The 15,143-nt window shown below is 49.3% G+C and overlaps 1 protein-coding gene across 2 annotated transcripts in view; it reads right to left on the bottom strand.

Moving 5' to 3' along the window:
- EFL1 (elongation factor like GTPase 1) overlaps nt 1-15,143 on the bottom strand; it is a 123,447-nt gene that overhangs the window by 69,614 nt on the left and 38,690 nt on the right. For both annotated transcript variants that reach the window (XM_086711722.1, XM_086711723.1), the window contains 3 exons: nt 10,822-10,973; nt 10,419-10,585; nt 5,317-5,455 (listed from right to left, as the gene is read on the bottom strand). In XM_086711722.1, coding sequence (XP_086567848.1) covers nt 5,317-5,455; nt 10,419-10,585; nt 10,822-10,973 — 458 coding nt within the window. The remainder of the gene's footprint in view (nt 1-5,316; nt 5,456-10,418; nt 10,586-10,821; nt 10,974-15,143) is intronic.

Raw genomic sequence — 15,143 nt, 5'->3', positions numbered from 1 at the left:
TGGACTTTGACTATATACCCTGAATTGTGCAAAAATGCCATATGAGTTTTCATTTCCTTCTCCAACAAAAATTTTCATCTGCATTTGATAAATCCTACTCAGTATCATTTCTGATGAAAAGCATATGGACATAAGGCATATCATTCTCTGTTACTTTCTTATTAAGTAGGAATTACAACCTTTTCTCTAAGTTAACAAGAGCAAAATAGACGCAATTTATAGGCCTGCCCCGATCGCTGTAAACATCGCCACATCTTAATTTGCGATATGCGCCCTGTCATGGGCCTGCTAAAATATGAAAGACAACAAGGAGTTTATCTGCAGTTCATGGTGCGGTCACTTTAAAACATGTTCACAAATTCTATGACATATCTGCCAGTCAGTCTCCTCTCTCTGAAGATGGGCCAGTCGTGGTGACTCACTTCCAGTGTGGAGTGAGGTCAAAGCCAGTGAGGCTAGGTCACGAACGCTGATACAGCTTCTGCAGAGCCCAGCACCACGCTGTGAGGAGGCCAGGAGCCCTGGGGGAGGCTACGCGTTCAGTCCCAGTCCCAAGCCCCAGCCAAGGTCCCAGCCAGCCGGCACCAGCCCCCAGCCAGTGAGGGACGCTCGCGCCCAGGGCAGCTCCACGGACACCTTGGGAAAGACAGACAAGCTGTCCGCTAAGCCATGCCCAAACTGCAGATCTGTGAAAAAGTAACGGCCGACTTTGTTTTAAGCTCTCAGGCTTTGGCCGCTTCATTATGCAGCAACAGGTAACCAGAACATGTACGTTACTTCCACCAAATTCAGCTGCCCATCTTATTTTTTTTTTAACTTGAAATCTCCCAAGAAGACAAACCTGTTCTAAGTTAAACAGCCAACCAACAGGGGCGCCCGGGTGGCTCAGCCGGTTGAGCGTCCGACTTCGGCCCAGGTCATGATCTCACGGTTCCTGAGTTTGAGCCCCGCGTCAGGCTCTGTGCTGACAGCTCGGAGCCTGGAGCCTGCTTCGGATTCCGTGTCTCCCTTTCTCTCTGCCCCTCCCCTGCATGTGCTCGCTCTCAAAAATAAATCAACATTAAAAAAATAAAAATCAGGGCGCATGGGTGGCTCAGTCGGTTGAGAGTCCGACTTCGGCTCAGGTCATGATCTCGCGGTCTGTGGGTTCAAGCCCCGCGTCGGGCTCTGTGCTGACAGCTCGGAGCCTGGAGCCTGCGTCAGATTCTGTGTCTCCCTCTCTCTACCCCTTCCCTGTTCACACTCTCTCTCTGTCTCTCAAAGATGAATAAACATTTAAAAAAAAAAAAATGAAAGAAAAACACAACCAGTAAACACAGCAAACCCACCGGTGCTGACCCCCCGCTGCGCGCTCAGCCGACCCGGCCTGGCAGCCTCGGGGCTGGCGGCCCAGCTCCCATTCCCCTGGGCTGTCCTGTCCGTTCCTGGCAGAGGGCTTCTCCCCACTCAACCCGCCGCAGCCCTAGGCCTGCTCCTCTGTTCCTCCCTGAACCTCCTCCCAGCTTTGGAAAGTTCCTTATTAAACACGTGGCTGCTGAAACTGCTGCTCCTATGACAAGTGCTCCAGTTTTGTAACCAATTAGCAAGTGGCTTTTGCCTACAAGGGTCACTCCGACTCCAAGGCTGGTAACCAGGTTCAAGAGGTTCCGATGGGGCCACTTAAATGGGTTATCGACCCAACCAAGTAACCAGTATTCTTCCAAAGGGGCACCAGGGAGGGAGATACCCTAATTCCTAATGATCTGAAGGTTCTTCTCTAAGAAACACAAGCCTGAAAAGTTAAAGCCGGGCCCTGAGAGAGAATGTAGTTTGGACTTTTTTTTCATCAGTGGAAAACTGTTATAACCCACTCTAGGTTTTCATGACATACGTATGTACTAAGAATTTTTACCTCCCCCCATCCTTACGGAAATGTCAACCTACCATAATAATTGGCCATTTTAAACTTGAACGTTGTGCGTATTTTACAAACAAAATGTAATTCTGTGTATATTTTATAGCTAGACCAAAGAAAGTACGCCATAGAATGCTATTTAATATTCTGTCCTTAACATTTAGAATGTATGGTAAGTGTAACAGTATGCGAGAAATATAATAAAAGTCCTGGGAACCCACAAATAGTCTTCTTAAAACAAATTTAAAGTGGCTAGTCTATTTTTACCACACGAAACGTTAGCAATCACTGCTCTGGTCTAAATCATTTGGGGAAACTCAAGTCCAGAAAGGTCATACAACTGGCCTGCGGCCATATAACTAAGGCTAATAACCAGCAAAACCATGACCAGAATTTTTGTATCCTCGTGTTTTCTAGTCCTGCACGGGGCTCAGTCAGATTTGGAGTAATAAAAGGAAAACAATTATTTTCGTTTCCAGTCAGAAGGCAAGTCAGAGTGGCTGGCTGGATTCCAGCTCCTTCAATGCCACATTCATAACCCTTCTGGTGCACGGCCCTCCCGAATGCAAAGAAACAGAATCCTGACAGAGGGGCCGCAGGCAGCGCTAGACAAGCGTGGGAGGAAAGCGTGGGCGGCCGTGTGGACCGGCTGGTCAAAAGCCACTCAGAAGCCAAACTCCTTGTCTTAACTGCGGAGGCTGTCAGAGTAAGATACTCAGCAACTTGCTCCTACTGCGGCTAGGGGCGGCCACGTGACAAAAGCCACAAAAAATGAGACTACAGAGAAGTCGCTAAGCGGGCATCTCTTCCCAAATGACAACAGCGCTGTGAGAAGGCCTTTGGCCCTAGTGCCCTCTTCCTGCCAGGAACGTGGCTGTGATTCCTGGAGATGCTAGAGCCACCTTGGTTCCCTGGGGGCGCAATCTAGGATTGCAAACAGGCCCACAGAAGGAACCTGGCTCGCTGAGGACACAGGAGAGCTGTCACCCCGGCCCCGGACTGTCTGTGCTCAGTCTTCCTGGTAAGTGAAATTCGTCACAAGCGTGCGTTTGGGTTTCGGTTACCTGCAACTACGCACAAGCTTAGCTCTTCGGCAAAATTAATCCGGCTTCCCCCTCCACGTGTTTTGACCCAAAGTGGTGCGTCCGTCTGTGTTATTTCCAGATCGCTACATCTGGTGAGCAAATGTTTACGCACCTTCACCATCACCTCGCAATTATTCTGAAATATCAGGAGAAGGGAAGGGGGCACATGTCTCTTCTCCAAGAGGAAGAAAGTTCTAGCTCACAGTAGGTCTCCTGCCGCAGATGGCAGGGGAGGGCTGCCTGGAGAAGCAGATGAGAGATGGCGTCCCTCCTTATCAGCTGCAGAACCTCAGTCCCGGACGGCAGATGGAAATCCAGAAGAGAGAACGACTGCCCGTCAAGTTCCCAACCTCGACCAGGCAAAGACTACAAATGCCGGGCCTTAACGGGAGGAGACATGGCAAATACCATTCGCTCTACAAATCCCTTCTCTTGCCCTTGAGCGTTAGGTCCAAGATCTTCCGCCTTACCTTTCACTGAAGAAACTAAATGGGCTGAATTTGAGCAACACGGCCATCCCAAGGAAGGCTTATAAACAAAGACAGAGTATTATTCATTCTTCTTCCCATGTCCTTCCTGATACGGTACTTTGCTGGCTACGGCAGCTCACAAACATACCAACCGTCAAGGTCCTCTGGCATATTCCAAAGGGTTGGAAGAGAATGGGGAACACTTGATGAGAAGCTAGGAATTCCACTAATTTCATGCCCCTCCACAAGAAAAGAATTCAAGCATAAAGAGAAGAATGGGTCTCTGTGAAGGCGTGGCAAAATGCTCAGGCAAGTTTCTTGGTCTCAAGTTCACAAAATCCAGATCAGTCATTAGCTGTCGTGGACCCGCAGTCTAGACCATTTCTCTAAAACATAAAGAGGATTCCCAGCCGAGCAATCACCCAGTACACAGCTTTATGGCCGACAAGCACCCTACGGGCTCAGAAAGCAGCAGCACAGGACGTAGAGCACTTCACACACTTCAGGTCCCGTGATGCTCTGAGGAAAATCCCTCAATCCGAGACTTCAGGGTTCACGAAGGACCTCAAAACGTGAATTCTGCCCACAGAAGCCGAAGCCAAGTAAGTAAGAAACACTGCAGGGTTGACAAACAGTATTTATGGATATAAACTGATAAACGCTATTAGTTTTTTTTTTTTTTTTTTTAAGTTAATTTATTTTTGAGAGAGAGTGAGCACGTGTGCACGTGTGCATGGGAAGGGCAGAGACAGAGAGGGAGAGAGAGAATCCGAAGCAGGCTCTGTGCTGTCAGTGCAGAGCCCGACGTGGGGCTCAATCTCATGAACCAGGAGATCATGACTTGAGCCGAGATCAAGAGTCAGACGCTTAACTGACTGAGCCCCCCAGGAACCCCTCTTTCTCTCTCTTTTTTTTTAAGGTTATTTATTTTGTGTGTGTATGTGTGTGTGAGAGGGAGGGAGGGGGGGGAGAGAGAGAGAGAGAGAGAGAGAGCGCGCGCGCGCATGAGTGGGGGAAGGGCAGAAAGAGAATCCCAAGCAGGCTCCGTGCTGTCAGCATAGAGCCTGACACGGGGCTTGATGTCACAAACCATGAGATCGTGACCCAAGCCATAATCAAGAGTCAGATGCTTAACCGACTGAGCCACCCAGCTGCCCTGATAACTACTATTAGTAAAGCAACATTTAATGGATAAAAAATACTGGAACAGAGCAAATGAGTTAAATAGAACTTTACATCAGAATAGTTTCCAATAAACGAGAACCGGAAGTGTCTTACTCATCCAGACTGACTTTTAAGTGAGCAGGAATCCCTCTTCTTGCTCCCAACCAAACAGAGCCCCAGCTTAAAACAGGGCATTCACGGGGCGCCTGGGTGGCTCAGTCAGTTAGGCATCCGACTTCAGCTCAGGTCACGATCTCGCGGTCTGTGAGTTCGAGCCCCGTGTAGGGCTCTGTGCTGACAGCTCAGAGCCTGGAGCCCGTTTCAGATTCTGTGTCTCCCTCTCTCTCTGTCCCTCCCCCGTTCATGCTCTGTCTCTCTCTGTCTCAAAAATAAATAAACGTTAAAAAAAAAAAAAAAAACAAAAAAAACAAAAAAACACAGGGCATTCACCAATTACTTAGGCAGTACTTTTAAAAACAGAACTTCCAGAACCCACAGCAAGTTACGGATCCACATGCTAACTGCTCAAACGCACAAACTTAAAGGCTCAGGACGCCAGAAAAAAATAATCAAGGTGAAAAAGAGATCAAAGCCATTTCCATTTCCTCCAAAATTTCACAAGTCTGTGTGGCAGGTAGGGCAGGGCGACCTCTCAGAATGGAGTGTAGACGAGGCTCGCGACGGGCCCGCAGCGCCGCCTTACCTAGCACGTTTCCTGGAGGCACCTCCACTAGGCCTTCCAGCTCCCTCCCCATCAGGAGATACAGGTTTTCCAGAGTGCAGCACGCCATGTGGGGGACCGGGGGGAGGTCGTCCAGTGGGGTGGAGAAGCCTGACGGCACCTGGCCAAAGAGAAACGATGGGAGAGAAGTTAGGAGACGTCAAATAGAAACGCAGTTCGTGCCGATAAGGTTACATTGATCCACAGGGGAGATGGTGCGGTCACGTCACGTCAACCTGAAGCCCGGAAATCTGAAGTGATAGAAAGTATGCCACGCTTTATGAAAAAATCTAAATTTCTCAAGTATTTAAAAACTGTCAAGAAAGGGACACAGTCATCAGTTTTACGACTAAGTAATATAAATTCTGTGACCTAGTACCGCCATATTAGCCAAAACACAAAAATCCCCACAGCCCCTGGCCAGTACTTACGGGAACCGTGCCACACACCAGTCCTGGTACCACTGTGCTATTACTTCCACACTTTTTACCACTTAAAATTGTCTTAATCTAAGGGCACCTCGGTGGCTCAGTCGGTTGAGCGTCCGACTTCGGCTCAAGTCACGGTCTCACGGCCTGTGGGTTCGAGCCCCGCGTCGGGCTCTGTGCGGACGGCTCAGAGCCTGGAGCCTGCTTCGGGTTCTGTGTCTCCCTCTCTCTCTGCCCCTCCCTGGCTCGTGCTCTGTCTCTCTCTGTCTCTCAAGAATAAAATAAACATTAAAAAAATTGTTTTAATTGTTTTAATCTCATCATAATGCCCTGCAAGCACTCGGCAAGAGCAGGTGCTGGTACTGAGTTACACAAGGAAATGACCACGCGGGAGAGCAGCCAGTGATAAAACACCACGAAAATGGCCAAACATGGTTATTACATGCTATGCTGTTAATCTGGAAGGCCGTGAATACCGGGGACACTGATGAGAAGATGGAGCAAGTTACCGCAGGGATATGCTGCAGGGATAACAGATTTATGTGCTCACCTCATATCATATTTGATCTTAAGTTTCGTCAAGAATTATTCAGTATTCAAGACAGTATCATTCAGCGACCTCCATATAAGCGCAAGTACCCTAAAGGCCTTTAAATCAACCAGCTAACCTTTGGTACCCACAGGCCCAAGGCACCGTGCTACTGCTGTCTATGAAAAGAAAAAATGTTAAGTTACAGCATATACAAAGATAACTAACATCACAAACAGAGTGAGTGACAAAAAAGCACTACAGGCAAGTAAATTCACAGACACTCAGAGGAGGGAGAAACTATTGCGTTAGGGTGAACTTGGAAACCCCATGAAAATGTGGGCCTTTCGGGCGCATGCTACGTTTAAACGTACATGTTCTGATTCAATGACAGCTCTGCAGGATAGCTCTAAAGACAAATTGGAAAGAAATTTTAAAAAGGATTAAATTGGAAGACAAAAAAATTATCTATAGATAATATAATCATCCAGTTAGAACCAGCTACAGATAAATGATAATTAGTAAGACACTGTGAGCAAGGTGGCTAGACATAAGATCATTATACGACAGTTAGCTGTCCCTACATCAGCAAGAGAAAAAATACATTTTTTTAAACAGTAACTTTTAGAACGGCAACAAAATATAAGATAGCTGGGAAGAAGTCTAACAAAGTGATTAAGTATCTTTATGGATAAAATTGTAAAACTTTAGTGAAAAGCATTTAAAATAACCTAAATAAACAGGTAGGTATGCCTGATAGATTCACAGATAGATTCTATATTACAAACGGTTGACTCGTACCAAACACATGTACTGATTTAAAGCAATCGGTCTCTCAAAGGAGCTTCTCGTGGAACCTGTCAAGCCGACCATCAACTTTATATGGAAGAGTAAAGAGTTAGCAATAAGCAAGGCACTCACAAAGACAGACACGGTAGAGGGCACAGCCTTTGATATATCAAAACATTTAGAAGTGAAGTCAGCACTCAACAGACACGGTGACACACAAACAGAGAAAATGAAGTCTGTTCGTCCAGAAACAGACCAAGGCGCAAACGAAACGCGACTAGGGACAGATGGCAGAGTGGTGGGTTGAGATGGACATTCATGAATCGTATTAGGACAACTGGTGTTTGTATGGGGACAAAAACAAAACTGGATCCCTTCCTCATAGAATATATCAATACTGAACCAAACATTTAAACGTGAAAGGCAAAACATAAACCTTAGAAGGAAACACAGGCAAAAATTGGGCTTCCGTGTGGTCATAATTTTAATTTTCTCAAACAAGATACAAAAACCAAAACTCATAATGGAAAAGACTGGTAAATTCCACCACGTTAAAACTAAGAACTTCTTTACATTAAAATGTACTAACAGAACATGTAACAAGTACTGAGCTGGAGAAGAAATCTGCAAAACTTAGGACTGACAAGAAATTAGCATTCAGCTTCTACAAAGAACATCTAAAAACCAGTATTAAAAATATATCCAGCACGAGTGAAAAATATGCAAATGACCCAAAGATATCTCCACAGGAAAAGGCACGAATGACCAATAAACATATTAAAAGGGTAATGAAGAAAATGTGGATTAAAACCACTTGAACGGACCAGGTCATCTACATCTGACTGGCAAAAATTAAGACCCTGACAACAGCACATTTTGGGGACGACGTGGAAATGGAGCTGGTGACACACGGGACGCTCCTCTGGAGGACGATCTGGAATTAACCAGGTAGCTGGAGATGTACAGATCCTGTTACCCAGAGGATCCCTCTAAGGGTGTATTCCCGAGAACTTCTCGCAAATGTGCCTAAGGAAATCTGTACGAAACTATTCCAGGTAGCATTGTTTAGATGAGCCAAAGATGAATGCAGCCCAAATACACAGTAACTGCAAAATGGAAACATAAAACGTTTGTCTACACAACGGAATACCACGCGGCAACGAACAACGAACGAAGTACAGGAACAGGTGTCGACTTAGATCCACCTCACAATGTTAGGTGAAAAAAACTGAGCTGTAGAAGAATACCGACAGTAAGATTCCATCTATACAAAATTCAAAAAGAAGAGATTTTTCTCAGTGCATATACAAGTCGTAAAACCACAAAAAAAAGAAAAAAAAAAGGCAAAAGAGTAGCAGACAGACTGACGGTGGTCTCCCCATGACTCCTGCCGCCTAGTGTTCACGCCTTCACGCAACCCCCTCCCCTGGGCGTGACCGGGGCCGGTGGCTCGCTCCTCACCAACAGCGTTTGGCAAAGGCGGCGGACGTCACTCTCGTGCTTGAGTAACAGCACACGAGACCGTCTTGCTGATAAATTCAGCCTAGACTCTCCTCGCCAGCTGGAAGGGGCACCGCCAAGCCGGGACAGGCCAAATGACGGGAAACCGCAGGCGGCTTCTAGGCCAGAAAGAACGTGGAGCCCTCAGCCCTCCAGGTACCGGGATGCGACTCGGCCAGCAACCCGAGCCACCCCGGGGGCAGACCCCTTCCCGGTTGAGCCTCCGGAGAACACAGTCTGGTCTACACTCCGGCGTGGACTCCCGCTCCACAGAAACATGGAGACCGTGGATTTGCTCCATCCGCGGTAGTCTGTAACAGGCAGGCTACCCGGCAGACAGGACCCCAAGTCCACGTGAGGTCTATCTCTGGGTGTGCGATACCCGTGACAGTTTAGAAAAGCAGGTGGGAAGGAGACCTTCCGGGGCTCCGGCCACCGGAGTTCGGAGTCCTCCATGCGGTCAACGTGTTCCGTCACTGCCCCTCGGGTGGTGGCACAGGACGAGTGGATTTCAGCCGCCAGCCCCTCGAGAGCAGAGCTGCGCTCCACAGAGAAGATAAACTGGACGGCTCGTGGACTTCGTAAAGCCCACTAACTCCGTGCCACGCCAAGTAACAACAGTTTCTTCCTCACCTTGACGGTACAGAGAACAAAGAAGGAAGAAGACGGGCCACCACTCGAGCCTTACTGGTGAGTAACAAACCATCAACTACGTCTAAAGCAGCGTGTCAACGAGCGTAAACGGGTTTGTGAACACACGAGCCCCCCGTCCCCACGCCCGCTGCCGCGCTCCCTCTCGCCAAAGCACGACATGCCACAGCCCGTCGAGGGCCGCTCAGCAGAGTCATCGCCAAGGATTAAACAGCTAAAACTGACGGAACAGAGCACTCTAGGCAAGGCAAGTTGACGGCAGACCCTCCCCCTGCCACTCTGTCTCTGCCGCGGCCGAGTCTGCAGCTTCCCTGCTCTCCCCGCAAGGAGAGGACCGTGTGCTCTTCTGCTCGTGAGGCAGCGACTCTCACAAGCTCTCGCGGCTTCTTGCTGATCCTGACTCACCGCCTGCACCTCTGGCATCCTCATCATCCTGCGACCTTCACGATTTAACTACGATGTATACGCTCTGCTTACGTCCAAAAGTGACCTGAGGTCGCTCAAGCCTGTGGGGTTTTCTGCCCTTCGGCTCAGGTGTACGTAACTGGATGCTGGCTGTTCACCTGCTTACAGACCTTCCTGATCAATTTCTGGGCTCCACCTGCCGTGCCGTGACCGTGACCGCGGCCTGTCACCTGCTCACTGCCCCTCCCCTTGGCCTGAGACCCCTCGTTTTTGGATCTCCGTATTTCATGAAGTCCGGCCGCTGCCGTGGCCCCCGCATGACAGCTGTTCTTAACCAGCCCTTTCCTCTGGCCTTGGAAAGCCTCACAGTTAAATAAGGCCTGAAAACTGAGTTCACATACTGGTTCAGTTTTCCAAATGCCACGGAGACAGATTTACCAAATGTTACCAAAGCAATATTAAGAGGAGATATATGGATTCATCTGAACGTGCCTTTCTAGAGACAAAATAAACCTACCAATCAGGTAATCTCAACCGATACAGAAACATTTAAGAACCGTGAAACAATATACTAACGTCTTGAGGGCGCGAGGGTGGCTCAGTCGGTTAAGTGCCTGACTTGATTTCATCTCAGGTCACGATCTCACGGTTCGTGAGTTCGAGCCTCGCATGGGGCTCCTCACACTCCCTCTCTCTCTGCCCCTCCTGCTCACACACTCTCTCTCTCAAAATAAACTTAAAACAAAACACATTTACAGTGACATTTTATTTCTAATTCTTACCCGCCGCAAAAACTCAACGGGGCTGTATTTGGGTCCCAAGACAAACATTTTCTTTCCTCTTCGAGCCACACCACTGAACACTCGAGCAAAAGCAACGAAAGATTCGTGGTTGCTTCCTTCTTCGGGCTGAGGTTTAAGGGTCTTACCCTCCACCTGGTGCTCATCACCTGCCAGAAACGAGAGGACAATGAATGCCACGAGTGCTCCCTCCAGTCCAGGAGATGCCTAAAAACACACAGCAGACGGTGAATAAGAGACATGTGGCCCAGTTTCAGGAAAGAAACACCAAGAATGACAGAACACTGATTAAAGCTACAGTTAAAGCCAAGCTCCAGAGTCAGGGGAGGAGCGTCCTAAGTTAAAACAACTGTTTCGCACCAAACCTACTTAGGGACAGCTGTACCTTTCGTCTCTTCTCCCTTTGGACTTGTTTCCAGGGCACCGCCGTCTTCCGGGGGCTCCACGGACGCCGGCCCCTGCATCGCTGCGAGCTTCTCTGCATGCCTCTGTCTTGCACGCTCACGCCGCTGTGCAATTTCTTCTTGTGTGAGAGGTCTACAGGAGGTCACAGACAGGTTAACACCCGGCAACACCAGCACCTCTGGGTCCGCTCGCGCAGGGAAAGGGCAACGGTCAGCGGGGCCGGATAAGACGGTGACGGGTCCCAAGCCCCTTCCAGGCACGGTCTCTGCGAGCTCTCCCCCCGCAGTAGCGATGTCTTCTCTACAATGCCGCATGAGCTACTCTGAGCTTACGAACAGACACACAAGAGTCCACGGCCCCACACACAGCCACACGCCACGGCACGGAGCCTGACCCTGATGCCCACCTTTTTCTATGAGGCAAACAACGAGGACAGGCTGAAACGAGTGAGATACCAGGGCTCAGAACACCCCTGCTGAGAAGCAAGCATAAGACCTTGGCAAAAAATGGAGGTGTGGGGGCACCTAGGTGGCTCAGTCGGTCGAGCTTCTGACTTTGGCTCAGGTCATGATCTCGCAGTTCATGAGTTCAAGACCCACATCGGGTTCTATGCTACTGGTGCAGTGCCTGCGTTGAATCCTCTGTCTCCCTCTCTCTCTGCCCCTCCCCAACTCATGCACTCTCTCTCTCAAAAATAAATATTTTTTTTTAAAAAATTGAGGTTTTCCCCACAAATGCCTAAGAATATATGTTCACGAGTGTGGAGGTTCCTCAAAACTTTTAAAATAGACCTACCCTATGACCCAGCAATAGCACTGCTGGGAATTTACCCAAGGGATACAGGAGTGCTGATGCACAAGGGCACTTGTACCCCAATGTTTAGAGAAGCACTTTCAACAATAGCCAAATTATGGAAAGAGCCTAAATGTCCATCAACTGACGAATGGATAAAGATGTGGTTTACATATACAATGGAATACTACTTGGCAATGAGAAAGAATGAAATCCCGCCATTTGTAGCAATGTGGATGGAACTGGAGGGTATTCTGCTGAGTGAAATAAGTCAGGCAGAGGAAGACTGATACCACGTTTTCATGCATATGTAGATTTTGAGAAACTCAACAGAAGACCAGGGGGGAGGGGAGGGGGTGAAAAAGTTACAGAGAGGGAGGGAAGCAAACCCTAAGAGACCCCTAAGGACTGAGAACATACTAAGGGTAGACAGGGGGTGGGGGAGAGGGGAAAGTGGGTGATGGGCAGGGAGAGGGCACTTGTTGGGATGAGCACTGGGTGCTGTATGGAAACCAATTTGACAATAAATTATATTTAATATATATAAAAAAAGAATACATGTTCACAAAGAACCTGGGTCCAAGAGGAAGGGTTTAAGGTCAGGCTGAACGCTGGAAATTCAGCTGGACTAAAAGGTCAAATTGTGATTATCAGCCGTTGCGTTAGACACAAGTACCAGCACAGAAAAGGCGGTGTGTGGCTATCTGTCTGTTGGGGGTTAGTCTTGGTTGGGGGAAGGGGAAGGAGCTGTTTTCCTAAAGAGTTACCCTCATGTCGATCAGGCCACAGAGAGGGTCTTAGAAAAGGGAGCGCTAAGTTGAATAAAAACGCGCACTGTTGGGGAGCTTCAGTTTGGAAGGCAGAAGCCAAGCAGGTGCACGGATTCCCAGAACGAGGCTCCTCACCCGCGTGTGGGCCTGCGCAGACCCGCCTGCACCCTCAGCCCCGGCACAAGGCAAGACCAACCGCCTCCCTGAGGCCGGCGGGACTACAGTGTCTTAGCCCCGGACTCCGGGACTGAGCGTCCAGACTCTCGGGCCGGTGCTCTGGTCCTAACTGGACACTCCAGCTCTGGAAGCTGGCCTACTCTGTGTGGTCCTGTCCCTCTACGCCTCCCTCCTGTGTGTGGTCCTGTCCCTCTGCGCTTCCCTCCTGCTGTTCCTCCCCATGATTTCTGCTTTTCTCCCTGACCGCTGTCCTGACACCTGACAGGTGGTCTCATCCCCACACTGCCATGCCACTCTCCCCTCCGCTCCCCTAAGCTCTGGAACCCGTTCAGATATCCGTTCTGAAAGTGCACCGTTCACGTGCATTCCACATGGCCACATACTCTCGGAGCTCCTATACCAGGGGCCTAAAACTTCTTCCTCCTTCTTACTTCATGTGAGCCAGCCTGGAAGGGGACCGCCTACATCCCCGCTGCGGGCCAGTCCGGGAGGGGACCGCTTACATCAGTGCTGCGGGCCAGCCCCGAAGAGGACCGCCTACATCCCCACTGCGGGCCAGTTGGGGAGGGGACCGCTTACATCACTGACTGTCCAGTGCTGTGTAGAAAGATTCCCACCTGCTAGACAAGGTCTCCCACCAGGACTGGGCACTAGTCCTACCTCCCTTTGCACCTACCCCTCAAAATGGATGAGTCTGGTTCTAGGGGCTGTCCCCTTGCAGTCAGACCCATGTCCCTGTGGGGCTGTGTCACAGGTCACAAAAACATGAGCGGCCGAGAGCGGCGTGATCAGGGGTCACGAGGCAGCCAGAACTACTGGTGCTGGAGGCCTGCTTCCCCTGCAAGAGACCAGCCTCTCTTTCCCGGGAGCTCCACGTGTTCAAGTACAGGATGGACTCTCCTTCCTTACAACTTCTAGCCACGGCTGCAGTCCTGTGCTCCGGAGCGACATCCAACAAATTCACTCCCCCTTTCCTTTCGGTGGCCTGCACTCGGGCCCCTCTCTCCCTGCTCCGCTGCAAGCCAAAGCCTCCAGCTGTTTCTTCAGTCAGCCCCAGGATGACTTACTGTGTTTCAAGACTTTTGCTAAAACCTCTTACACGAGTATCTGAGTTAAAAAAGAAATGCAAAATATAACATTATCGTTAGAACAGGGAGGAAGAAAATATGAGACACCTGTTTGCAGGTGAAGAGACACAGTCTGTTTCAACGGGCTTATCACCAGAATCTCGACCTTGTCTTAATCTCCTTACATGTACGACAGTACATATTTATTACAACAACTAAATGAAACAGACACCATCATCTCCAGTTTACAGCTGATACAGCAGAGGCTCAGGAAATTTAACCTGACCCAAAGTCACACAGAAAATAGAGGGAGGAGCCGAAATTCAAATCCAGCTCGGACTCCAAACCCTGTGCTCCTTATCCCCAGGATGTCTCCCCTTCAGAAGGAATTAAAGAGGATAAAATCATCATCACATTAAGCAGATGATGTTAGCTTTAGGTCAAAAGAAACATCCATTCACGTAAGTTACATCCTCATTCCACCTCAATTCACGACACGGTCGGGGAGCATTAGCATTTATATTTATCAAGTTAGCGCCAAACGTATGGACGCTTGCTCCCATCTGCGCACGTATCCGCCCGTCCAGGGAACACCTGCTCCGTGCCCGGCACTGCCGTGGGCCGGGACCGGCGTGCAGGGCAACAGCAGAGAGCCAGACAGAAATCAGCAAGGACTACACCCAGCACCCACTGTGTATCCAGCGTTTGTTGAGAACAAAGAGGAATTTATACGCAAGAAAGCTGAGTTCTACCAGCCAAGGAACAGCCGTGGGCGATGAGTTATTCAGGCTGTAGTTGACTAACTGTGGCTGACTCTTCCTGAAGGGACAGCAGTTACTAACATGAGATGGAAGAGAGTGGAGGTGAGCACGTTGACCCAAAGGTTGGGCAGGTGAACTGGTGGGGGGGCGGGGAAGGGAAGAGGCAGAAACACAAATCCATCCACCCTCCAGATTCCAAGCAGAATGCTCCTGCTCTGGCCTCTGTGACCCTGGTCAAGAGGGGGCTGGGGTATCCGAGAACAGGCTGGAAGGCCGCTGCAGCTGGGACAGAGGCAGCTGAGAGGATGTGAAGCGACAAACCCAGAAGAGTGGCTTCTGGGGGCACCTGGGTGGCTCAGTTGGTTAAGCATCCGACTTCGGCTCAGGTCATGATCTCACACTTCAAGCCCCGCATCGGGCTCTGTGCTGACAGTTCAGAGCCTAGAACCTGTTTCAGATTCTGTGTCTCCCTCTCTCTCTGCCCCACCTGCCCTCTGTCTCTCTCAAAAAATGAATAAATATTTTTTTTAAAAAAAGAAAAGAGTGACTTCTGTTTGAAGACAGCATCTTGTTACAGAAAGAGCTGCTTCTCAAGAAGGAGGCAAAAGCAACAGACGCAGACATTCAGGGGGAGAAGAACGGAATAAAAAATTCCCAGTAAAGTGTTCCTGAGCACACATGTAGACCACGTACGTGTTAGTAAGAACTTGTGATAGACTATGGCTGGGAACAGCA

This window comes from Puma concolor, chromosome B3, assembly GCF_028749965.1.
Source record: "Puma concolor isolate L17-30 chromosome B3, mPumCon1.1.hap2, whole genome shotgun sequence".
Taxonomy (NCBI): domain Eukaryota; kingdom Metazoa; phylum Chordata; class Mammalia; order Carnivora; family Felidae; genus Puma; species Puma concolor.
This window is presented reverse-complemented; position numbering and strand designations above follow the sequence as displayed.